General features: G+C 47.4%; 1 protein-coding gene across 4 annotated transcripts in view; it reads right to left on the reverse strand.

The window, feature by feature from the left end:
* Nucleotides 1-27,248, reverse strand: part of TACC3 (transforming acidic coiled-coil containing protein 3) — a 623,382-nt gene that overhangs the window by 471,138 nt on the left and 124,996 nt on the right. For all 4 annotated transcript variants that reach the window (XM_069632144.1, XM_069632146.1, XM_069632143.1 and 1 more), the window contains one exon: nucleotides 22,407-24,725. In XM_069632144.1, the coding sequence (XP_069488245.1) occupies nucleotides 22,407-24,725 (2,319 nt within the window). The remainder of the gene's footprint in view (nucleotides 1-22,406; nucleotides 24,726-27,248) is intronic.

Below are 27,248 nucleotides of genomic sequence, written 5' to 3' on the forward strand. Positions count from 1 at the left end.
TTCCTCCATACTTATGGGAGATTCCCAAGCACTCCTTACAGGAACTATGGGTGGTTGGAAATACCCCTTACTGAAACAGGTTCTTCAGCACAGCCTGGCCGAACTGAGCATTAGCCCTAGAGCTCATATCGAGGCAGTAATGCTTACAGAAAGCAGATGGGGAGGCCCAAGTAGCCGCTCTAGCGATGGACTCCCAGGGAACATACTTCTGAAAAGCAACCGCAGCTGCATTGCCTCGCACCCTATGTGCATGGATACCCTTAGGAGGTTTCAGCTTTTGGACGGTGAAAGATTCCGTGATACAGGCAGCAATCCATCTGGAAATGGATGCCTTAGACGCCGGCCTGCCCTGGGGTTTACCGAAGGTCACAAACAGTTGGGAAGAGCTCCGAAGCTCGGCAGTCCTGTCCAGGTAGAGCTTAAGAGCTCTACGGACATCCAGGCAGTGTAGAAACCTTTCCGCCTCCGAGGCAGGGTTCAGAAAAAAGACCGGAAGGGGAATCGACTGATTCAGATGGAATTCGGTCACTACCTTTGGTAGGAAAGCTGGATTCGTCCGAAGGACTACCTTGTCCTTGTGAAAGACCAAGAAAGGATGCTCCACTGACAATGCCTGGAGCTCACTCTCCTCGCTGACGTAATGGCGACCAGAAGGAAAAAGTTACTTACCTGTAACTGTTCTCCAGCATGGGTCTGGCATGGATTCACATGCTCATGAATATTCCCCGTCGTCAGACTGGGAATCCTCGGTAAAGAAAAATCAGTATCAGTTTCGTTTCTGATCTGTCTTTCGTAGTAGTCACCAATCACTGATCTCTGCGTCATACTGACCACAGCCAATGACTGCCATCTCCCTAAGCCCCGCCTCTGGCAGCCATCTTCAGATTTTTACCGCACGTTCAAGTGTTGGGAGTCCTCGTGCTTAGCTCTCGAGCTTTTGCTGCGTTTTCACGCTTATTCAGGTGAATTTTCACATTTTTTCGGTTAATCGAGCCTCAAGCTCCACCATTTCTACTCCCGTTAACGGGTACCCGTTGCAGGATTTTCCTACGCCCCTCAAGGGTGAAGATTTCGTCGAATCAACCTTTTGGAGGATTCCAGAAGATTTGCGGCCTACTTCAAGATGGCCCAGGACGCGAGTTCGTCACCCGGACCCAAGCTGTTTCACAGGCTGCAGAATGTGTTTAAAGAGGACGAACATTTGCGATGCCTCTACTGTCTTCATGGGGACAAGACTCATGTAGAGAAGGACTGCCAGTTCTGCAAGAACTTGTCGGAGCGGACCATGAGGGACCGTCGATCCCGTCTCGCCAGCTTGTTGGAGAAGGGCTCAACGGGTGAGAAGAAGAAAGGGTCCGAGCGGGCTTCTAAGTCCTGTGCGGGCGCCCCGGCGATGGGGACCCAACACCAGGCCAAGCGCCGCAAGTCTGCTGGCTCCGGGAGCGCCGAAAGGTCGGGCTCTTCGGTCGCCAGGCCGGTAGGTGGAAATCGCCGAGAGATAAGTCCTGCCGGACAAGACATGAACCCCTGACTCTGCTAGGGAGGAGACAAAGGACAGCACCGTGTCAATCGTCGCCATCCTCGGGTCCAATTCTTTCTCCAAACACCAATGACAGAACCTGAGCCATTTACTCTTGTATTGGGATCTGGTGAAGGGTTTCCTGGCTGTCTGGATAATGCGCATGTTATCCGCAGACAAACCCAAAAGCTCTAGAGCGGTGAACTCAGGCACCATGCCGCCAAGTTGAGCGATTGTGGGGAGGGGTGCCACATCTGCTGTTCCCCTTGGTGAAGAAGATCGGGAGTTACTGGCAACATGATCGGCGGACACACCGACAGGTGTTGAAGTTCTGAGAACCAAAACCTGGCTGGCCACCACAGAGCTATCAGTAGAAGAGAACAGTTGACAGAACTCTTGAACTTCCAAATTGCTCGATGAACCAGAGGAAGAGGCGGGAAGGCGCAAGCTCTCATGTTGTGCCATGGGATCTCGACCCAGAGAGGAGGCTCCCAGCACCCCTCTGGAGGCGTACTGAGGAAGCTTCTTGCTTACCGCCGTGGCGAAGAGGTCCACCTCCGGTGTGCCCCAACGCGAGAAAATCCACGAGAGGATCTCCGCCTTCAACTCCCACTCGTAGCTGACCACTGTCCTCCGGGATGAGCACTGCAAGCAGCCAGACCCCATGAAGCATGGCTCACTCCCAAATCTGGATGGACAGATCCACGAGAGGGGGAGACTTCGTTCCCCCTTGCTTGTTTATGTATTACATTGACACTGCATTGTCCGTTCTTATGCGGACCAACTTGTTGAAAAGGAGAGGTCTGAATGCCTTGAGCACCAGAAAACTCACCAGAAGCTCCAATTGATTTATGTGCAGGAGCTTGTCCTGAGGTGACTAGAGGTCCGAGACCTGAAGAAGATCTAACGTCGCACCCCACCGAAAAGGGAGGAGTCTGTCGTGATCGTCATCATGGGGGCTGGGTCCTGGAACCCCACGCCCATTGACAGGTTGTTGAGAGAAGACCACCAGTCCAGGTCCACTCATGGAATCCGGAATCATTATCCGTTTGGAATCCGGCTCCACAGCCTGACGCCAGGAACTCCGAAGAGCCATCTGGGTCAGTCTCATTTTGAGACAAGCAAGAGGAAGAGCCAGTGCACACGAGGCCATGTGGCAAAGAAGCCTCTGGAACCACCAGGCCGACATGCTCTCCGACTGCGTAAACATCTGACACGTGGCCAACAGATCCGCCATTGTGTCCCCGGTCAGATACACTCGGCAGTCTATCGTGTTCCAACAAAAACCCAGGAAAGTCCGGTCCTGTGAGACAGTCATGGAGGATTTCCGCCAGTTCACCGACAGCCCAAGATGGAACAGAAGCTGAAGGAGAGTCGTCCAAATAGGGATACACCTGGATATCCTGGAGATGAAGATGGGCTTCAATCACCGACATCTTCGTGAAGACACGCGGCGCCGAACTGAGGCCAAAAGGAAGCACCCGAAACTGGAAGTGCTCCTCTCTCAAAGAGAAACGGATGCATCTCCTGTGTGGGTTTCAAATCAGGATATGCATGTACGCATCCTGAAGATTCACCACGCTGAGCCAATCGCCCGCCTGTAACGAGGAGCGAATCTGGCTGGGCGTGATCATCTTGAATTTCTCTTGGGGTAGGGAAAGATTGAACTGGGAAAGGTCTAGGATGTGTGCAGGCCAGCCTGGTTGGGTTTGGGCACCGTAAACAGCCGGGAGTAGAAGCCCTCCCCTCGCTCCCCAAGGGGAACAGGTTCCACAGCTCTGAGGAGAAGAAATTTCTGAACCTCGGCCTTGAGGGAGGGTGAGCCCGACAGCTGAAAAGGAGGGTTGAGTGGTCGGGTAGGGGGTAAAGGTAAGCGGAAGCCCGCACGAGCGACTATCAAGACCCATCTGTCTTCTGTGATGGTCTGCCACAACTCCCAGTTAGACGCAACGCGTCCTCCCACCGGGGTCTCGTGCGAGCGTGGAAAACCCTCATTTGGCAGGTTTATCGGTGGCGGTGCCACCTGAACCTGATGAGGAGGCTGAGGAGCAGTAGAAATACTGCGTACGCTGTCTACGGCAGTTATTCCCCGCAGGAGTATCCACTCTTCGATTTTTGCGGTCCAGGAAGCCCCTAAAACCAGAGGAAGGTCAAGAAGGTCAACCTTGCGACAACGGCCTTTGAGCCTTGAAGGGAGCTTTAACCAGAACAGACAGTGATTTGGCCGTCTGAGTGCTGTCTTTGGTTTTGGTGAGCTCTACATCAGTAGAAGAGTGAAAAAGCTCCTTACCATCAAATGGAAGGTCCAGAACCTTGTCTTGCACCTCCTTCAAGAACTCAGTGGCATGTAGCCATGCTTGCCACGAGGTATCAACCCCTACCATCAGACCCCGAGCCGAGGTCTCTACGTGATGAGCCGCAGCCTCCAGGAGATCCCAGGCCAAGAACCTGGCATCGGAAAGGCCTCCTCTGAAATCCTCCAGCTTCTCGACCGAAATGTGCTCCTCAAACTCCGACAGACTTCTCCACATCCATATGTTAGCTCCGGCCAAAATCAATTCTGCATTGGCCTGCCTGAGCTGCAAGGCCGAATTGGCAAAGATTTTCCTCCCTAGGGAGTCCAGGAGCTTGTCCTCCTTTCCCAAGACCTGAGTAGCCGTCACGGTCGAGGATGCTGCAGGTCTGGATTGCAACGTGGCCGCAGCCACCACAGTGGAGGAAGGAGGCGGACAAGACGACAAGGCCACTTCTTCCGAGGAATGTAGCCTGTACCTCGCGTCAATCTTTTTATTGACAAAAAGTCCAGAGTGTGGCTTTTCCCAAACTCTTCGGACCTCAGCCAGAACGTCCTTCTGCAAGAACAGGCCGGTACGCTCCAAAGGAGACAAGGTGAACGTCCCAGAAAGCACGCCCTCCTGCGGAACAGGTGCCTCGGGTACCGGAACATCTAAGAAGCTCATCATGTCCAGTACCCAGTCATGGAAAGCTTTGGTAGAGCGGGGCAGGTCCTCTTTGTCCTGATCGCCTTGAGGGTCATCTGACAGGTCCAGATCCTGCTGAGCTGTGTCAGGCACTGCCTTGTCCACTGGGGACAATGGTGGCACAGGCGGAAGCGCAGGGGGAGGCACCATGGGAAAGGGAGGCGCCGGCGGAACCGTCGAAACGGGTGGAGCCAGAGGCGCAGATGTGCATATCTCCTTGAAAAGCCCATTGAAATATTCCCTCATGGGGTCGGTGCGCATAAGCGCTTGAAATTTACCGAAAAAAGCGTCCTCAGGAGATTGTTTCAGAACCTGAGGAGGCCTCTCATGAGGTGGACAAATCCAGGGACATAACGGGGAAGGGTGCCACACAGGCCCCTCCACCGACGTATCCACATTAATCAAGTGAGCCGCCCTTGAGGGCAACGAAACATTGTGCGGAAGAGGCATCCGGGCGTTCCAACCATAAACCGGCAAGGATGCGCACAAGGGACCTTAGGTTCACCCGAAGGACCGAACCCTACACCAGGGGCCGATGGCATAGTTGTAGGGGGTAGTAGTACCTAAAATGGCTGCTGTGGTCGTGGCGGGAACGGCCGCCATTTTGTCCTCATCTGAGGGGAACTGCAGCAAGTGAGGCAGGGGTCCCAGTCGATGGATCAGGGGTCTTAATTTTAGCCTTAATGTAAGGAACCTCGGCCGAGCCGGTACTATGAGGCCTGGAATGTTTCTGCGACATTCCAACCGCCAACTGAGCCTTCGAAGGAAGAGCCTCGGCATTGCCGGTAAAAGAAGAAACTTTCTTCTTTGCCCCCTCAACAGATCTGGTATCACAACAAGAGCGGGAACGGTGCGCCGTCACCGACAGGGTCTTGCACGGCCCCTCAGAACGGTTGGTATCCTTAGCCTCTGTACGAGGGACCTCAGACCTAGGCCCGGTAGAAGTCTTATCGGCACGGGCCTCGAACATCCGTTCAGGAACCTCAAGCCCAGCCAAGACCTCGGGGCGTACCCCGGTTTTGTTTTTGAGGGAAGCCGAAAGAGCAGCCTCAGAGCAAGCTCTGGTACCCCCACGACTCAGTAGAACTGGGTCTACACACAGCCCCCACAGGAGGGGCCTCGGAGTGTACTCCGGTGATCACAGGCCCCTTACGGAGACCCTCGGAGAAAACTCCGGTAGAATTATTAGGCCCGTCAGGCACCTCTGTAACAGAGCGATAAACGCCCCTCCCGGCTCGAGAAGAACCCGGGAAGGTATCCCCCGGCCCGGGTTCTCTGAAAATTAAAAAAAAAAAAAAAAAAAAAAACTTACCGGGCGTTTTTTTCTTCTTGTCGATGAACGCCTGAAAATGAGAAGGAGGAGTCCGTCCGAACACCTCCTCCCACCGCTCCAACCGACGTTGAAGTGCCCGGACCGAAAGGGAGTGACAGTAAAAACAGGAGTCCCAACGGTGTTCCGGACCCAAATACTCTAACCAAAGAGGATGGGGATCCGCCCTCGAGAAGCGACGGTGACATGATGAACAGTCTGGAAAATCTAGTTTAAAAGACAGACAGACTAGTAAACGAACGCTAGCGAGAGCCAGAGAGGGAAAAAAAGGGAAGAAAATCTTCCGAGGATGCAAGTGCATCCGGCCCCGATCGTGCGGAGAAAAGGACTGATGGGTGATGCGCGGGGCGGAGCCAAGGTGGGCGGGGTTACGGCTGCGTGCCGGGCCCCGCGCAGGAAAGAGAAGGGACACATTTTTTGAAAAAAATGTGAATGCTTTTTACAAAAGTGCTCCAGTCCCGTCCCACAGGACGGAGAGATGTCCATAAGTATAGAGGAAAGGGGACGGGACGTAGGAGTAATAGTGAATCTGGCATGACACAGATGGATGACTGGTATGCTCCCGGTCCAAGGCAAACGAGAGGGTTTCCCAGGGGTGAAGGAGGATTTTCACTGGGAAATTGTAATTTGGCGGGTTCAGAGGAATGGCGTCCCAGTTTAATGGGCCAAGGGGAAATTACCATGGAGCGAGGTATGGGCATCAATGTTGGTCATGCAAAGGATGGGACATGTGGCATGAGATTGCCAGAGCAGGCAATGGTATTTTAACATAGCTCAGCAAATGTAATCTGCCCATGCCATATGCCTCAGGCTCTGTGCAATTGCAGTAGGCAAACATTGAACAGAACCCAGCAACTGTGGCTACACAGACCGGTGTGATTCAACAGACCATGCCAAGACAGGAACTGGTACAGACATGGGAGAAAAATCATTTACACCAAGGAATGGTCACTTGCTACTCTGGAATGTCGGGGTTCCTCATCATTCACCGATAAGACAGAGTTAGCCTGACAGGCTATCTAAGGCAGGGGCTGGAAAGCAAGGGTTGCGTTATTTATTAAGCCTGTGGATAGCATGGTGGTGTATTTTTGAGTAGACTGTATTTTTCCCTTAACTCTATTTGCAGGAAACTAGTGTTTATCCCAAGGCAAGATGGAGACCCCGATAAGCAGCACCGATTGGCCTGGAGTTAATGTGAGGTAGTTTGGAATCTTCTGTAAGATTCTAAACTGCCTTTCATTCAACTGAATCCCAGAATAGTTCACAGCAGTTTGAACTCAAGGAACATTTAACACAGAAGCAGCACAAAGAACCTTCGTGCCATTTCCACTCTGCACACTATCTTCAGTAGTTTACCAGAGGAAGTTAGAATTTTCTCACAAGCTCTCTGAAGCACAAACTCATTCATGAGAAGTTTCAGTGGCAAGTCAATCAGAAGGAGAAAGTCAAACCAGCTGCAGCCACAGCCAAGTGAATTTATTCCTGAGAAGGAGATTTGAAAATGAGAAACTGAAGTTCTTTTAAAAACAATTTTGTTTGAAGTTAGCAACCAACCCAATTCCCAAAAGTGTAGGAGCACTCATTTTTATATTCACTACTTCACAATTGAAGATAGGTAACGGGGTGCAAGGGAGAAAATCCAACCCTGACACCAGGTGGTACCAACAATGACAAACAGCAGATGTCCACACCTTTGTGGAACTCTCCTGTCCCTCGCACACCCAATCAATATTGCAAAGCAACCAAACATTCAATGTTTCCTTTATCTCTTTGTAATAATGTCACTGTAACTGTTATGATAAAAAGTAATTACTATTAATGTGTATTAGTTTCTTATACGTGCAATATTGGATCATATTGCACACAATTCATTTGTGTATACAAAACACATTAAAAAATTAAATTTAAATTACAGAAATAAAGATAAATGAGTTAGATAGGAATACAGTTGAGGTGACGCTGTGGAGCAGCCCAAGATGGATGCCTAGCTTTTCAGCTCTGTGCGGCCCAGACATCGATCTGGCTATATGTAAGTCTCCTTCACAATCAAACATCGCTGCTTGGCTGTGCTGCTGCCTACACTGCGGGGCGTGTGTTGTGCAAGTGTAGGCCCGATACGACCTTCAAGGGCCTAGATGTGACATCCTTGGTGACTGCTGACCGTGTGCGTGCCAGGGCCTGGCGCTCGCCTGACTTCTGGCTCCCCTCGCCTGGCTCCCTCCCCAGAGGCCGACACCGTAACAACTGCAGAGCAGGCCCCCGGGCCCCCTCCCTCAGTAACATCGGCGAGGGTGCTGCAGAGACCCGACATCGTCTATTGCTGGGGCCCGCGAGCGGCGGCGCGGCTGGGCCGCAACCGGGGCCGGCACTGGAGCGACGCCCGCCTCCCTCTGTACTCCGAGGCTGTGCCTTTTGCTGCGACCGACACCATACCAGCGGCTACGGACTGGCTGCCACCCAGTTGGGAGGACTCTGGGGCTCGCACCGTCCGTGCTGCAGTTCAGGAGAGGAGAGGCGCACAGTGTTTCCCTCGTTAGGGCCCGACATGGCGGACCAGACGCAAGAAATATAAGCACGCGATGTGACAACGTGCCATAGCCATCACTGCCCTGTCGCTTAGCGGTATTCCTCAATCCACACCCACTACCTCATACTGCAGCCTCACCGCAACATACTGCCTCCGCCACGGGCTGCGCACCCTGCTGACGCGGAGACACTGGCAGGAGACCTCCGGCCCCGCTGCCGCTAATACCCTCCACATCACCATCCTCCCCGCCGGTGAGCCCACACCATACCTTCTTTCTGCTGCAATGCCGAGTAGATCCAAGAGTGCTGCCCAAGGAGGTACCATGGACAAGTTTACTAAATCGGTTCTACGGGCAGAGCTGGGCCACACGTCCGCTTCACAGGAAGAATCCAACCCGGACCCTCATCATGGGGTTGTAGCGCCAGATCTCACCACGCTGATGGAATCTATTGCCAAAAATTCCACCTCCTTTCATGAAAAACTTGATGACATTAAAGCAAATGTTGCCTCACTAAAAACCCAGGTGGACCAGGCGAGTTCTAGGATCACCAAGGCCGAAAATAGAATCTCCGTCAATGAGGACGAAATACACACGCTCCAAGACACTGTGGCCTCCCTGTCACGTGACGTGAAGAGTGTTAAGGCGAAATGCGTCTCGCTCCCGCAGAAACAACCTGCGCATTATCGGAGTTCCTGAGAATGCCCTCAAAGGGCGGATGGAAGATGCAGTGGAAAAACTACTCAAAGACCTGCTGGATAATCCGGACCTCTCACCATATTTTACGGTGGAGCAAGCTCACCGGGCCTTATCACCACGCCCTAGGCTGATCGACAGCCCCAGGCCCATCATCGCTAAGATACTCAATTACCGCGACAGAGACCTCATTCTTCGGTTGTCGTGCGAGAAGGGAGACCTACAATTTGAGGCCCACACTATTAGAATCTTCTCGGTGGCGGTACAGCAGGAGAGGTGTCAATTCCTCTGCGTTAAGAAACTGCTCAGGGAGATCAACATCCCTTATGCCATCCTGTTCCCGGCGCGACTCAAAATCACCCACAATGGTAAACTGTATTTCTTCACAGTCCCAGACGAAGCGGGGAATTTTATCAAGTTGCAAATACCGCTACACGGCCCAAGAGACGACCGAGCAAACGACAGCTAATCAGGAACAGCGTGGCTCATGGAGACTTATACCCACTGATCCTTGTTTTATGATGTGTCGATGGCAACTTGACTTTATCTACTCAGCAAACATGGCTCCCTATCACATGCATTTGGGTCGCAGGCTGGCTCCTGGATGTTATACACTGGCCATTCTCCCCCCCTTGATGCCAGGAGCTAGCCATGTGTCCTACCCTCTCCTGCGGATTTGCCCAGATCTAGAGTGCTCTCTAGTTCTGGGGGCCGATTGCAAAATCTGTCTACCGCAGTAACATGTCCGGGACAGCACTGCTGCCCTACATCATGCTTAAAATGGCGGCCGCACAGCATCACCGCTCCCCGCTGCAGTTGCCATGTTTAATTTAATTTGGTTGTTGCTAATGTTTGGCCCCTGTTGGGCTGGGATGAGGGCATATCCACGTTGGATCCATCCCTCCGACCTCCGCCTCCTGGTGGGAGTTGGTTCAATTGTTGGCACCTTTGTTGGGGGGTGAGGGGGTTGCACTGCATATCGGGGTTGGGCAGTGAGGGTGGGGGGTGGCACTGTTGGGGTTGGATTAAAGGAAAATGGCATGGCAGGAAGGTACATGACTGCAGTGCAGTGCACCTGTACAGCAGGTATACGCAAGTTATGGAATGGTAATGAATACTACTGCAGGGATGTCCCATAATACGACACTATGTCACTTAATTTCATGACATGGAATATTTGTGGACTGAGTAACTTCACAAAGCCCGCAGGATAACTGCCTATGCCCAGAGGCATGGAAGATACTCTTCCTCCAAGAAACTCATGCCCTGGGGCGCCTAGCGACATACCTCGCCCCAACCTGGGACAACAAAAGATACTGTACGACATATTCGACCCAGTCCAGGGGGGTACTCACCCTAATACACAAATCAGTCCAATTCTCATTACGCACAAATCACAGACCCCAAGGGCAGATTTTTAATCCTTCACTGCTCACTCGCCAATATGGAATGCCTCCTGGTGAACACTTATGCCTCCAATTTTGACGCTCCGGATTTCTTTGACGCAATCACCACCATACTCTTGAAGTATATTGGTGTTCCCATCATATTGGGGGGGGGGGGGGAACAAACTTAATTCTGGACAATGAGCTGGATATATCCGGGACTGCCCGCAGAGCCACATCACGTGCGGCCCATAGATTACATGCACACATGGTCACACTTGGCCTTAAAGACGTGTGGAGAGTTCTCAACCAGCAGGCGCGAGATTATACCTTTTACTCATCGGTACATGAGAGCCTATCCAGGATAGATCTGTTTCTCATAAGGCGGCATAGTGGGCAAGGCCACAGAGACTCAGATATTACCGCGCACACTTTCGGATCACTCACCAGTAACAATGCACCTTACCCTAGAACAGGACCAGCCCCCCCGCTCCTCCGCGAGATTCAAATCAGAAGCCCTCCAAGATATAGTTTTCAAAGCTGATATTTTGGCTGACAACACCTTCTTTGACTGCGACAGACAAGATACATCTAATGGGGTCCGCTGGGAGGCAGTCAAGGTCTACATCAGGGGGATGTGAGTCTCTAGAGAAGACGGGGTCCTCAAAGTCATTAAAAATAGCTTGCAGAGATCTGAAGCGAAGCTAAAAGAACGAGAGGGAATACACCTCTGCCCCTTCCCCGACCACGCTGGCACAGATTAGAGCGGAATTGGAAACATTTGAGACCCATGCCCGGAGGGAGATACAATACCACGCCTGTCCCATAGCAGCCAGGAAATACGGAGAGGGGGACAGACCGGGGAGGACACTATCCAGACTAGTCCGTGCAGAGGATGGCAGGACCCGCATTGACTGCGTCAATGACGCAGGGGGCACCCTGTGCTGGTTCGACCAAGGCATCCTTGAGAAATTCACCGCGTTCTACACAACTCTATATGGCCCACAGAAAGAACACAGCCCACAAGACACAGACGTTCTCCTAGACCAAATCCCCATGACCCTCCTCTCCCGTGCAAACCAACGACCAGCTTGATGTTCCATTCACCCTCGATGAGATAACCAAAGCCACCTCGAACTGTCCGAAGGGCAAGGCACCAGGCCCAGACGGTCTTACTTCGGAGTTTTATCTGGAGCATGTAGCCGTTCTGGCACCCAGACTCCTAGAGGTGTGGAACAAATCACTTATGGTGAACAACCTACCCCCAAACCATGCGTGAGGCGCTTATAACTGTGCTTCCCAAGCCGGGCAAACCGCTGGACGAATGCGGCTCCTACAGACCCCTGTCTCTAACACTGACATGAAAATATTTGCTAAGATTATTGCGACTAGAATCCTCCCCATTATGACCCACTTATTTCACCCTGACCAGAGCGGCTTCGTACCCAGCAGATCCACAGCCCTCACTATCCGCAGGTTATTTAATGTCATGTCCAGAATTGACCCCAACGCAAGCGCCGTAGCGGTCACCCTCGATGCCCAGAAGGCATTTGACATGGTGTCTTGGCAATATATGTGGGCTGTACTGCACAAAATGGAAATCGGCCCACGCATGATATCCTATATCAAACGGCTCTACACAAACCCCATGGCCAGAGTTCCTTGTCAATGCCAGGGTCTCCGCCCCCTTCCGCCCTCCATAGGGGTACCTGCCAAGGCTGCCCGTTCTCCCTGATACTTTTCGCACTTGCTATTGAACCCATGGCAGTCAATGTCAGAGACAAAAACATACGTAAAGGCATACGTCTGCGTGACACCCCGGAGATCATCTCACTGTACGCAGATGTACTCCTCAGAGACCCGGCTGTCCACTTGGACCCGATTATACGGGACATAACAAAAATCGGCACATTTTCGGGCTTCACCATAAACTATACCAAATCTGAAATCTTCCCACTCAAACCGACCACTTCTCAACCAGCATGCGAATTCCCCCTCCGCTGGTCACCTAAGGGCATCAGATATCTCAGGTGCCGGGTATCCCTCACTAAATCTTCACTATTGGCCGACAATTACGTGGCTACGGCACAGCTTGCAGAGGCCCAAATGTCGAAATGGCGCAACCTCCCGCTCCCATTATCCGGCAGAATGTCCCTAATAAAAATGATAATTGTCCCTAGGTGCTCTACGTTTTCGTTAATGTGCCGGTCTGGCCTGGGAAACGATACTTCAAGGACCTACCACACTGCATGCGCCCAATTTTTGTGGCACTCTGGCGCGGTTCGTAAGAAGTTGCAACATAGGACTCTTCCATACCAGAAGGGGGGCTTCACTGCCCCCGACTTCGCTAAATACTGGACCGCTGTGCAAGCCCAACACGCTACAAACTGGTACACATTCACCGATCCTCCCCCACAGGGGGGTGAGGGGGAGGGGGGGGGGACTAGCAAGTGAGGGGATTAACACCCTCTCTCTCGTACTCCATCATACATTTCATTCCGACGTCCCAGCTGACCCCGTAGCGGCAAAAACCATGGCTTGGAAACGAATACTACACACAACCTGGCCACCACCCGTACTACAAATGGCTGCCCATTTGGCAGTTCTCAGGCCTCAGCCCCACACACGACAAACTCCTAATGAAACCCTGGTATGACTTGGGATACCGAGCCCTGACTGACTTATACCCTGAAGGGAAGTTTATCACCCCACAGACATGGCCGCCCGGTCACTCTGGCTCTGTGCTGGAACTCTTACAATACTTCAGATTGAGAGCAGTGGTCCGTGCCTGGTGGCCCTCATACCCCGAGGAACCCCCAGATTCGCCTGAGATCCACTATATAACCAACTCATCCGGGGCCAGACTGATAATATCCTTGCTCTACAAAATGCTGATGGCCAACCCTAAGGATGTGCCAAAGACGGCACGCGACGTGTGGAGCGGTGATCTAGGCCTGCCCATCACTGATGTAATGTGGAGGAAAATGTGCATACACACCCGCACCACTTCCTTAAACGCCAGATATAGATGTATACAATACAAGCTCCTGAACCGATTATATTACACACCGCACAGACTGGATAGATTCACAAACAGCCAGGCTCACACTTGTCCCAGATGCAAATCTACAGAGGCGGATCACATACATATGTTTTAGACTTGCGGCACACTAGGCCCGTACTGAAAAGCCATAACAGATGCTCTCTGAAATAACAGCGTCCCATATCCCCCCCGAGCCATTAGCTGTACTGTTCGGGCTGTGGGACAAGCCTGAATTGAGGAAAGTGTCCAGGTTTTTGAATGTGGCAACCATGGTGGCCAAAAAATGCATATTACAATGTTGGAAGCGCCGCTCCCCCCCCCCACCTCTTTTGAGATGTGGCTGAGGGCCCTCACCCGACTCAAACGTGTGAGGATTACATCAATACCCTCCCGCTGCCCTCTCGCCCCAAGAATGTATGGACTGAATTTTGTAGCTATCTGAACAGCAAGGAGGACCTAGACCTACTGTCATCCCCCCCTCCTGAGGAGGAAAGCTAGACCATTACTGTGACTCCCTGAACTGTAAAAACTGAGTCTACCTACATTTGTATTCCCCATATACCATATAAACATTCATGTAACTGCATCTGTGTATATCTCGTCCACTGTGTTGAAAAGTAAATTAGTCCAATGATTTCGAACCAAATCATCCACAATTTAACACATTGATGGATTTTTGAAAAAAATAGTATGCTAATACTTTGAATATCTGCTCTACGCGTTTTTGGGAAACCATTCCCTTCATCAGGAGCCGTTAATTCAATGCGCTGCTATTCCTTTTTTCTATAAACAATAATAGATATCATTTTGTTATCAATAATTTGAATTGTCATGTATCCTAATTGCAATAATCGCATGGATGATACTGCGTTTATAAGGAAATTTGTTGACTTCCTTCTATTAGGATTTCCTTGATAGATCTTGCTGCCTCCTGTGAATAAGAAAGGTATCAGATGAGGAAGCTATATTTTACTGAATAAAAATCTTGGCACCAAAAAAAATAAAAATAATACATTTTAGTAACTAGTCTAACGCAGAATACCTGTGTGCCTTGTGATGGAGTCCACCATTTCAAGTTGGTGAAAGGCGTCCAGTCCATCGTTGGGTGATTCACTTCACACATTATTTATCCTCAATCTCCTGCTGTAAAACGGTTATGTTGTCAATATCTCAGAAATATGATTCTAAGTGGTTCAAAAATACCGTGCCTAGTGGTATGTCATAGGGTCTTACCCATGGAGAGCATGTTCTTCAAAGGATCTTCCTGGGTCTCTAGTTTGTTTGTGAACTTGGTGGTCAACTCTGTGCCCTGTTAATATAGATTAGGAACGTAGAGTATGAGAGCCCTGCTCTATGCACACATCATTTATATGTTCAAACTCCAAACGACCATATATTGCCATTGTCATTCTCCACTTACCCTGTGGCGTCCTGTGCAAGGAGTCTGTACTACGAGAAGGAACCATGAGGAGCTCGCGTTACCAAAATGGCTGCTATATTTTTGTAAACGTCATCACGCCGTAAGGTGATGACGTCACGGTTTTACTTACATTTCTCCCGATGTACTTACAACTTTGTGGTAGCGGCAGCGCTGACAAATAAGCCACCATGGGCTCGATTCTGCAGTATAGCTGTGATGATGCCGTCAGACTTACTGATTGTGTGTTCAAAATTCATGGTCCCTCTTGAAATTACAATAATTTGCGAAATGTGTGCTATTCCATCAGTAATCGTCTCTGATCTTCTAGAGAGAACACTATAGATTATTATAAATTATGATGGGATGTCTAGATTTATACATTCGTATGTTACAAGTATTTTATACTGGGACTGAACCCGGTGTCCACAGAAACTTGTGCCCCTATACCCCTCCCTCATATGATTACTATGTCAATAGATATCTTGCATCATACCCATTCATACTGATTTCCACAGTATAGGGAGGTTGTAAAATTAATATAGTAGTCGATGTTGAAGACTATGCAAGTGCCATTGACCTTAAGTGACAAAGGTTGGAAATCTAAGTGACCAGGAGTTTTAAAAGCTAATCAGACCTGTTCATGCTGATGTAAAGGTGGTAAGCAAACAATTGCCATAAGTGTTGTTTGCCTTTAGTTCTGTGAAGTTACAGAAAGGATACTGTGAACTTGACGTTGCGACAATGGCTGCAAGTAATTGTTGCCTTTAGTCCCTAATGGGTTTATCTATTTAGCAGAATATCATCCATATGTTTATTCGCAGGAATATGCTCACAATTTTGTTCAACACCTATTGCACTGTGTACCTCATTTATGCAAGCTAATTATACATTGCAAAGGTTACCATTTGATCAATCAGACCCAAACTCAATCTCCCAATTGTTTACATGTATATCTTGCATCTTCTCAAATTCACCATTTCACAGATAGGATTCCTAACTAAACTCATTCATTCCATCTTGATGGAAACTGTTTAAGGTTTCTATCCAGAAAAGTTTGCGTTGGTCCATGCATCTAGCAGGATTCCCTCCTCTGTGCGCTTTCTTTACTATTTCCAAAATAATCACTAAGCTGTGCAACTGTGTATCTCATCTCATTGAAGAGGCGAGCAACTGGGGACCTAATATTCTTCGCTCTTATATTACTTTTATGCTCGTTCCACCTTTCCTTTGCTTTTCTCGTGGTTTGGCCTAAATTCCACATGGACAACTTAGACCATATATAATTGACTTGTTATCACAGGTTGCAAAGTCTTTCAATTTGATTGTATTGCCCTTTATAGGATGTCAGACGTAACTTTCAAGTTCTATCAAGGAAATCCTAATAGAAGGACGAGTCAACAAATTTGCTAATAAACACAGTAACATCCAGGTGATTATTGCAATTGGGATACAAGACAGATCAAATTATTGATATCAAAATGATAAGTTGAAATCTAATATATTATATCATTGTTTATAGAAAAGGAATAGCAACACATTGAATTATCAGCTCCTGATGAAGGTAATGGTTTCCCAAAACGCATAGAGCAGATATTCAAAGTATTAGGATACTACAATTTTTTCAACAATCCATCAATGTGTGGATGATTCGATTCGAAATCATTGGACTAATAATTGTGTCATTTTCTGGAGAATAACAGAAGTAACTGTATTCCTATCTAACTCTGTTTTGTATACACAAATGAATTGTTATATGTACAATATGATCTAATATTGCTCGTATAAGCAACTAATATACATTAATTGAAAAAAAATGTTAGTGACATTTTTACAAAGAGATAAAAGGAAACATTGAATGTTTGGTTGCTTTGCAAAGTATATTGGGTGTGCGAGGGACCCGACAATGCCACAAAGGTGTGGACATCTGCTGTTTGTCATTGAAGTTAGCAACCAGAAAAGGCAGTGGAAATATAAATCAGTCTTCCATAATTCCCCCATGTGTACAGCCTTTGAACAATTGAGTGTAAGTTGAATTTGTCAAGAAAGTACGCATTTTTTCGATCGTGGGTGTTTAACAGCACTAAACGAGGCATGCGGGCAAATGCTCGGCACTAATATGTGAGCACTTGCAGCTCAGCAGCAACACTAACCTACGTTCGTGAAAGACTGGCAATGCATTAAGGGGCCTGTGCGAGGAAGGTTTTCGTTTGTCGTATGCAGCTTAAAGAAAAGGACCCCATTAGATGTGTGTGCAATGCACGTAATCACCCAAAGTCTTTTTCTGAGAGAAAAAGAAGTTGGGTATCAGCACGAGTGGCGGGCAAGGCAACAAACCTCAAGGACTTTAGACCGCGCATGAGGAACTCTGTCAACGTGGTAACCAGGGAAGTTATTCCCCAAAAGTGCAGCTTGAGTTCACGCTGATAGAAAGTAAAGGATTTAACATTGAACGTGTTTCGTGAACTGTGAAGGACATCTGAGCCAAGGACATTTGTAAAAGACCTAACAGCTCACATCAGAGGTGTAAATAGTTCCCTATAAAAGAGTCAAGAGTACACAGTAGGGATCTGAAAGTAATCCTCAGGAGGATGCGTATTGTGTGCAGTAAGATAAGTAAAATGTTATTTTGAAAAAGGACGTAGTTCCCTTTTAAATCTGACACAGCAACGTAATGTCTTCAAAAGCCCATCAGCAATAAGGCATAGGCAACAGGTACTGGGGAAGTTTCCAGGGAAATTCATTCTGTAGATTGCTAGGGCAGAGGTGAGAAAGGCGTTAATGGATCTCTGTTCATTTTTAGATTATCTGAAGATTAGCCCATATCGGAAGGTTCCAGGAGGAGAGGGTGATTGCAGTGACCGGTGCCATTTTATCCACTTCCCCTTTTTATCCACTTCCCCTCGAGTTTGCCTGCCTAGCAATTATTTGAAAAGTTTTTTGGCAAGCAAGCTTGGGGGCTCTTGTGGGCAATCTGCACTCCAAGAGGAATGAAGAGCTGGGACCCGACATGGAGCAAGTGTTTGGAGGGAATCCTTTCTCGCTCCCTGGTGCAAATATATACTAGGATTAAGATATCCAGCAGGGATCTCTGATGTGTCCAGTCCTGTCGGTTACCACAGATCTGGAAGAGGAAGACTGGATAGGTGTGCAGGTAGGCAACCAAACGTTTCCATTCGTGGTCAATAGAGGGGTTACGAAATCTTGCAATAATGAAGGAGAGGTCTCCTTGTTAGGCAAACAATAGACACACAGGAATTCTCTGGGATTATCCAATTGGTCCTTATACTGAAGATCTACGTATTAAGGTAGGTACACAAAAGGCATCTGCTCCTTTGTTGTACTGCAGAGATACCCCAGCAAATCTCTTGGGCAAGAATCTCCTCAGTCGACACCACATGTCAATCGCTTTCACAGAGGAAGGTATAGTATGTTCGACTCGAGGTTTGAATACAGTAAGAGAAGCGGCATGTTTGCATGCATTCTGTAGTGATAGTGCGATAAGGGGTGGTGGGGGGGCCGGACGGTCTACTTGTACATTCAACTGTTTCCTTATAGGGTAATGGTTTTGTTGAGTTGGGTCCCGGGAATAAGATCAGACATAGCAGGTACAAATAGAATTTCCTTTTGGCCTGCTGTACAGCAGGAGATAGCCCCAGGCACCATGGTTACGGTTATCGAGAAGCAGTAGTCAAGAAGAACAGGGTGCAGGAACGTGACAGACATAGAATACTTCTGAGGTTACTGACTCACAGACTAAGTAGGTTACAGTCTCCATTGTTAAAGAGGCCTAGGCTGTATTTTTAATATTCCTCCACGTATGGTTTCTACTTTTCTAAAACGGATGCCCATGGCTCCGGCATATGTTGAGCGTTGGGAAAAATTGCACTGTGAAACGTTGCGCTGTGAATGGGAGACATAATCGCGGAATGAGATTGTCTGAGCATTGTGAGTTTGTATTGCAGAATGAGATTGTCTGAGCATTGTGAGTTTGTATTGCAGAATGAGATTGTCTGAGCATTGTGAGTTTGTATTGAAGGCTAGGTACAGCTCAAAGTTGGATTTGAACTTTAGGTTAATTCATCAGAAAATAGTGAGACAATTATATTGGACACCAGTATGTATGCATACATTGGGGCTGATGAACGATAATTTGCGTTGAAGTTGTGGTCCAGAGGTGGGAAGCTTGCTGCATATGTTGTGGGAATGTGTACAGGTACGCAATTACTGCAAGGATGTTTTAGATAAACTTGATTTGATTATGAGAATATCATTTCCTTGTTTACCACGATCAACGGAATTGCTGTCGAAAAACTGGCAGGTGTATTACATCTCGGATGAATAGTGACTGAATTGATAAGTCATTGGTGGTGACAACTAAGCAAATCATGAGAGTCCGGAAGACGCAGAAAAAGATGCAGGTAGAAGATTGGATTTACGAGCTGCAAATATCGGGCTATGAGAAGGCATTTATTAGGCTGTATAGGACGGAGAAATATCTTGAACTGCGGGCTTCATTTAATGAGTTAAACGGATATGCAAGAGTTTAAATATGTTTGCAAGTGTCTTTTGCAAGATGTAGATTGTCGGGTGGACTGTAGTGTATGTTTTGTGTTAGTCTTTTGGAGGGACCTCCAATATGCTTATAGTTTGTTCATATATAGGATTATCTTGAAATATGGTTACATGTTCTTTTATTGTTCATATATGCATGTTCTACATTCTTGAGAATTATTTGATGCATTTGTGAAAAATGAAAGCACTGATGAGGAAGGCGGAGTGTGGCGCACAGTTCTGCGCATCAATCTGACCTTATCGTTAAGGGACGTGTCCGATGAGCAGCTTTTCAAAGCCACCGAAGATTGGGGTGCCTTGCCAGATGGCGATAGAGCAAAGGGAAGGATCACAGACCATGTTCATCGTAAGAAATACATCGCCATATTGGAAGGAGGATTTGGAGAAAGTGACGGCCCATTTATGGGTCAGCAATAGTCATAATGTGAGTCTGTCAGAGTGCTGGGGTGGTACTGATAAAAGATGTGGGGTGTAACGCAAAGTCCCAAACCACCCATCATTACCAAAGCAAAAGCAGCATTTTGATTCACAAAGTCAGAAGAAAGTCGATGGTCCATTTAACATGAAAAACAGGATTTTTAAACACGGACACCAAAACGGCTTTGCATGTGTGTTTGCAAATTAAACCAAGACATGAGGAAAATGTGCCCCTGCCAACATACAGAGGTCAGGGAAAAGATATGGTGTGTATGCTGACAAAAAGTAATGTATATTATGCGTCGCACGCGAAATACCATAAAACATTTGAAAAGAAAAGCCCATTATGTTGCCATGAAATGTTCCTGTAGGCCAGTGACAGACTTTTTGTGGGCGTCTTTCTGCAATTGAAATCCAGAGAAAGCTAAAACAAAAATGTAATCAAGTGCAGATTGGAAAAGCACCTCACATTACTTGCTGAAAAATAAATGTAGCATTTTCACTGAAACTGCCACCCATCAAAAGTTGGTGCACTGACAAAGGAGACTCACTTTTCAGCAGAAAAACGAACAGCAGATAATTATAAGTATTTCATTAATGACTGAAATAAACAGCCCTGTACTTTCAACACAAAATCAAAGTGGAGCCTGAAAACACACCTGTATGTCAAGGAATCAAGGCTGTTAGAAAATGCAATATTTTGGTTCCTTTCAACCAAGGACTAATGGTGGGCCTCTGCAAAGGTCTAGGTAGCTTTGCTGTTCTTCAGAGTTCCGACACGCTTCCCTCCAAGATCGACTGGCAATACGTCTAACGCACCTCCTCCCCATTTCTCAGGAAGCCTTTATCATACCTGTGGGACATTATAGTGCTACGAGTTCTCCAACCCGAGGGATGGGACTATTCATTTAAAGAAGCAAATTTACAACTGGCCAATCCCCAGAAACCATTAAAACTTAGGGTTTCATAAGCAGGGTTGAGGAAATGCAAATCATCCTTTTAGTAATGTAATATGGCATTTGTATAGCACCTTTTCGCATTGGTATGGCCTCAAAGCACTGCAGGTGAACACCCTTAGAGGACCGAAGTCTGAGGTATGAAAGATTGGTCAGAGGATTTTAGAATGCGTTCGCATTGTAGCCAGTACAAAAAGGTAGGTAAGGGAGGCTACGTCCCTGCTAGCTCCCCATGTAGAGCTGGCTTGGGGAGGGGTGCAGTGAAGGCTGTCAGGAGAGCATGCGAGTCAAGGAGACCGATTAAGTCTACAGCTAGACCTAATTTTTCCCATGGGAATTACCTGCAATCTCATGAAAGAGGTGTTGTGCAATGTGTCTTCAAGTATCGGATGATACAAATGGGTGCGGCCGTCCATTCGAAGGGATACAGCCATCATCCATCAAGATGTGGGACATGTACCCATGAGTCCTGGCCGATTCCTTGTTTTGTTGATGAAGTTAGTGGTAAACGAATGGATTTATTCGGCAGAACCAGAAAGAGTTGACTCATTGAAATAGCCCTTATCTGGTATAGGGCAGTGAGTAGACAGGGGACAGTAACTTCCAATGGAGTCAAAACTCGTTTGCCCCAACTTCCACTGGTTGAGTGCACCTTTACACCTTGAAATCTAAAATGAATGTAACCAATCTTTAGGCGAGCAGGCCTACTTTTCTTTAAACCAAACTCCAGGGAGCTCAGACCCTAAATATGCACTTACCAGTGCAACCAATGGTTACCCTTGTAAGGAACTGCACAATAATCCTAGGAGGGTGCTGCCCAGATCATCACTTAAATACTGTGTGAGGTGGAGGAACAGAGTGTCTGTCGCTTTAAATCTGCTTTGGAGGATTGGGATCCTGAAGACCCTACAAGCCATTGGTGAGTGATAAATCAATAGGAAATGGTGTGCTGTGTGCATATGGAGAGCCAATGGCAAAGTGACAATGCCTAGCTAGTAGCGCGCTATGAAATTATTGTCCCTGCATCAAGAAACAGTCTAAACATGACATGCATTTGCACCAAGAGGAGTACAAGGTACTTCAGCGCACGATAAACAAATACCAAATGGAAACAGAGGTAAAAGGAAGCTGCGCAAGAGGCAGTGCAAACTGTGCAGCGACATCTATTCCGTTAAGATGGGAGTAACAAAAATTACTGCTTCCAGTTGTTGACGGTGTAACGTATTGGAAGACTATTCTGCCCCAACTTAAATAAATCAGTGAAATCTGTGCTGCGCAACGGTGCTTGATGTTCTAATACTGGAAGCAAAAGCCTATAAGTAAGAAAGGATGCAGGAGTACTTGAAAATATAGCAAGTAAGGACAGTGCCTTTTGTCTGGTCAGTTCTCAGTGAGGATACTTCCTGCAAAAGAATTACTGCATTCCACTTTGATATGTGCATTTTTCTCAAGTGCACATCTGAATTATACACAGTAGAAATGGCAGAACAATGGTGGATGAAATCCAGAAAGAAAACATAAGAAAATGAAATTAACACTGCACACATTTTTGCATTACTTACTGATTGATATGCTCAGCAGACACTGGATTTGCTGGTTCATGGCTCAGTTCCTGATTAGATGTAGCAGATTCTACTCCTGACAAGGAAGACTCTTTAATATATTCAACATTAGTTTTCGACTGTTCAGGGGAACTAGACATTTTGGAGCCTCCACAGCCAAAAGGATTAAAATTTGGATCATCAAATTTATTCCAGTCAAATGCATAGGCCGCCTTTGGGGTCAAGGGTTGTTCTTCTGGTGCTGCTACACACTTCTCGTCAGGCTTTACAATTTCTTTCTTTTGGGGGACAGGTAGTTTTTTAGGTGGCACTTTTGTACCAAGCCTTTTTCCAAGTTTTTTTGGCAGAGATTTTTTAGTAGTTGTGTCAGAAAATTCAAAGTCCAACTTTACAGGTTCAGGTTTTGAAACTTCAGTGGATTCCAAAGATTCAGGAATGGGCATTTCAGCGGATGCCACCAATTCAGATTTTGAAACATAGGTTTGCTTTGATTCACCAATGGGGGAATTCTGCAGCTTTGAACCACCAGTTTTGAAAGGATCGATTGTATCAATTTTCTCAGGGTCAAACTTATACAATTCTGTTTCAGTAGATGGGAGCATGCTCAAATCTATGGCAGCCCCATGTGTGCCATCAGCAGTGATTTTTGGAGTGTTCGGCAGCTTTATAACCCCAGTTTTTAAAGAATCCATTGAGTCAAGATGCTCAGAGTCCGCTATAATGCCTGGTTTTAAGCACACAACCGGAGACATCTGCAGCTTTGAACCGTCCTCTGTGAACGGATCCACTGTGTCAAGAAGTCCTGAATTAAGCTTGATAGGTTGGACATATTTTACTGAATCAGTGTTCTTTGAAATCCCGGTAGGAGAATTCTGTATCTTTGAACCCCCCATTTTAAAAGGATCCATCATCTCTAGCTGCTCCAAGTCGAACCTGTCAAGAACACTTGCAATATCTTTCGACTGAATCACTGGGGAATTTTGCAGTTTTGATCCGCTTGAATGGAAAGGGTCCACCAACTCTGGCTGTTTTGGATCAAGCTCTCTTGCAGTTGATGAACAGGACACATTTTCAGAACCGGTATCTATTTGGAGACCAGCAAAAGATTCTATAGGCTTTGTACTAACCAATGGTGAGTTCTGCAGTTTTGATCCCCCAGTTTTAAAAGGATCAATTGTGTTGAGCAGCTCTGGGTCAAAAGCATATGAATCAATGTGTGCAGCTCTATGTATTGGTTCACCCCGATCATGCTCAACATTGCCGACTTCGTTGGATATTGGCCCACCCAATGGCGAACTCTGCAACTTTGACCCCTCACACTGGTGTAGGTCAATATTATCCATCTGGTTTGGAATAGAAGGGCATTTTAGATTTCTTGAATCTGTAGAGAGTTTTGCAGTACTAACGCTGGACGATTTTGAAACTTCCAACAAAGTTTCACTTTCGCTGGCTAAGTTCTTACCACCAACAACTTCCACCTCTGCAGTAATTCCTGTAGCCAAACCATTTGCCTCACCTGCATCCAGGTTTAGATTTTTCTCAGCAACACATTTGCTGGAGCTTACCGGAACACATTCCAGTGAATCCAGAGCCTGAACGGTATCCACGGCATCTATGTGACCAGTGCCCCCTTTTTGTAACCGGCAATCAATTTTCTTTAAGGGATTCTGAACTTCAGACACCATGAACTTATCCATGCCAGAAGCAAGCTCTTCAGAGTTACAAAGCAATTTTTCAGATGCCTTCTGGTCCTGGAGAAGCTTTTGGATGGAATTTAACATTGGTTTTACATCATTTTCAGAACTAGAAGGTACTTGACTTTGTACATTCAGAACTTCATCAGTTATGGTATTAACACACTCCAATTTGGAGTGCAGATTGGAGGTCGAATTTTCGAGATGAGCAGAGAAGCATTTGAAATCTGGATTGTCAAGTATGTCACTTTGAGAGTTGCTCTGCATCTCTGCAGAGAAACTGTGGCCTGATGGAGTGTTCTCAGAAGCCGCTTCATCATTGATTTTAAGTGCTTCACTGTTAGAGGGTAGATCCACCAGTGTATCTGGGATGAGGGCTGCAATCTTTATTGCGCCAGAGTCACCAGGCAATGAGGATTTATCACCACATAAAGATTTGCAAGGTGAATTTTTAATCTGAACAGAACTTGCAAACGGATTTAGAAAGTCCAGGTTGTCAAAGTCAATACTGTAGGCACCCTTGCTCTTCACGGGCATTTCATCGTCCGGATAAGCGGCAGGGTTTGAAATGGCACAATGAGAATCCATTATCGCTGAAGTGCTGTTTTCTCCCAAATGTGTAGATCTGTTGTAGAAGAAAATGCAAAATTGAGGGTTTTTTTGCGAAACCAAAAATATCTGGCACGGAGGCATAATTTAGATGTGACAAACAAAACCATGAACGTCAAAATGCAACAACAAAATCGCTAAAAGTCATTGTCCATTTTAGATGTGTGACCAGATCAAATAAAAACATTTCAGTCGTAACATAAATTCCATTGGATGCAAGTTAGAATAATTTCCACCATTACATTTGGGGAAGTGAGGAAAGGCCATCTAGTCAAACAAAATTGCAGGGTTCTGTACCTACACCTTAACATCCATCAACAGAAAGAAATGTTGAATGTCCATCTGGCGATTGTTGGCAGATTATAGAATCCTTTCAGAAAGCCAAACTGGCACTTCAGAGTAATAGCCTACAATTCTAACTGTTACAATGTTGTAGGAATGATTTAGTTAAGCAGAGGAGTCCTTAACGAGCAATCATGGACAGTGGCAGATTTCACATTAACCCCACTATAAAACATCTGGAGAGGCCACACCTGTACTAAAAACCTACACATACATTTTCTAAAGAGTCAACAAGGCAAAACCCTAGCAAAGTGAGGCATACTACAAACAGCAGCAGCACCATTACCAGCTACGGCCACCATCTGCATCCGTATTGCCATTAGCAACCTTGCAAAACGCCTAGGGTGCGAATGGCTATTCTTCTGGTAAAGAGGTTTTCACATGGCGCCACTTTCTATTTTCGCTGTCTTTACATCCAGGCACGTGTCAGGGGAAGAAATGCAGAAACAGGGAAAGAACAAGCAGGTTAAAAAGTAGAACTTCACACAGAAAATTAGTGCATAGGGATTAGAGGGGCTGGCTCATCCCTCAGCAGGAGCTAGTCAGCTGCAAAAAGAAAAATTGCCCCTTTCAAAATGTTAGAAGTTATCCCCCCCAATCCCTCTTCCTTTCTGCACTGGCACATTCTGTATACTCACAAGGCAAAAAGGTTTGTCACCTGCCCGGCCACTCTGCTCTTAAATATTGTGTTGTAATGTATTTCTCACTCCCCCTCCATCTCTGCCCTGTGGGTGCTTTGAAACAGTATATTCGTATTGTATAAGCGCCTAACAAGCAAAAGAGTTGCATGGGACTAGCTTTTCAGATGCCATCATTTCTTATTAAACTTTTATTTTTGCTGGCAGTGGTAGATGACATACACACACATTAGGCCGATTATGAGATAACAGTGCAAGACAAATTTAATACATGGGGATGTACATAGGCAGCGAGGGATGACCCCCAAGATGAGGAAAGCAAAACAGTGTTGCAGAGAATTCAGTACATAACAGTGGAGACCTAGGGAGAACCGCCACCGGAGGAGGGGACATCAAGACCGTTAAGATAACTGTTGAAGGCAGTCCAAATGTTTTTTGGCCGGGAACGGAATGGGAGAGTAGTAATATAATCTTCCTCACAGTTTCGGGACCAGGTCAGTAGATTCAGCCATTTCTGAAAGGTGGGAGGAGCAGCACATTTCCAATTTTGAAGGATACATTTTTTGGCTATTATACAACATATATTCAAGAGTTTGGCCTCCCCTCTGACCCCTTCTTCACCCCACACTCCGAACACCACCCCCATCGGGTCAGGCTCAATCGTCACATCGCAAATTTCGGACAGTGTTTTAAAGATCTCATCCCAGAATGGGGCAAGTTGGGGGCAGTCCCAAAACATGTGGAGATGGCCAGCGTCTTCCGCTCCGCAGCGGGGGCAGAGCCGCATCTCGGAGCGGGCAAACTTGGAGAGTCTACGCGGGGTATAGTATAGCCTATTCAGCAACTTGTATTGTATTGTGCGGTATCGGAAATTCAGGGATACCTTGCCGGTATGGGAACACAATTTACCCCACAGATGGTCCGTAATGTCAACCCCCAGTTCAGAGGCCCAGTCGTCCCGAGCCCGTAAGGGCGGTGGTATGGCAGCTGTGAGCTGGAGTTTATATAGCGATGAAACTACCCCTCGGGCCCCACCGGAGTTGGCGATATAGGCAACAGCGGGATGGTCAGGGGGTTCGTTAGGGAACACAGGCCTAGCGGTCCGGAACGCTGCTCGGAGTCTGTAGTATTGCAGTAGTTCCAGCGGTGTACCAGAGTGGGATGGCTTCCAAGTCTGTGGTGTTATAAACACCCCATCCGGATAGAAGTCAGTTAGGGCCAGGTATCCTAGGGACCGCCAGTGACTCGCCAGGGCTATGTCATTCGTGGGTTCCAACCCGGGGAGCTGCCAGGCGGGGAGCCACTTATAGTATGGGTGTTCCGCGGAGCCTGCAGCAAACAACCGCCCCCAGGCTGATAGTGTGGTCTGGACTGGATCTATAGGTGAGTCAGGTACATACCGACGATGTAAAATTAGAGTCATGATATTTGCGCCGGAGGCAGCAAGGTTTTCAAGCTTGACGTGCGGGCGAGGGGAGGGTCCGGGGTACCAGTAAGTGGCAAATTGTGCCTGCGCTGCTATCCAGTATCGCATCAGGTCAGGGGCCGTGAACCCGCCT

The sequence above is a fragment of the Ambystoma mexicanum genome, chromosome 6q (genome assembly GCF_040938575.1).
Source record: "Ambystoma mexicanum isolate Mex_15411 chromosome 6q, UKY_AmexF1_1, whole genome shotgun sequence".
NCBI classification, from domain to species: Eukaryota; Metazoa; Chordata; class Amphibia; order Caudata; family Ambystomatidae; genus Ambystoma; species Ambystoma mexicanum.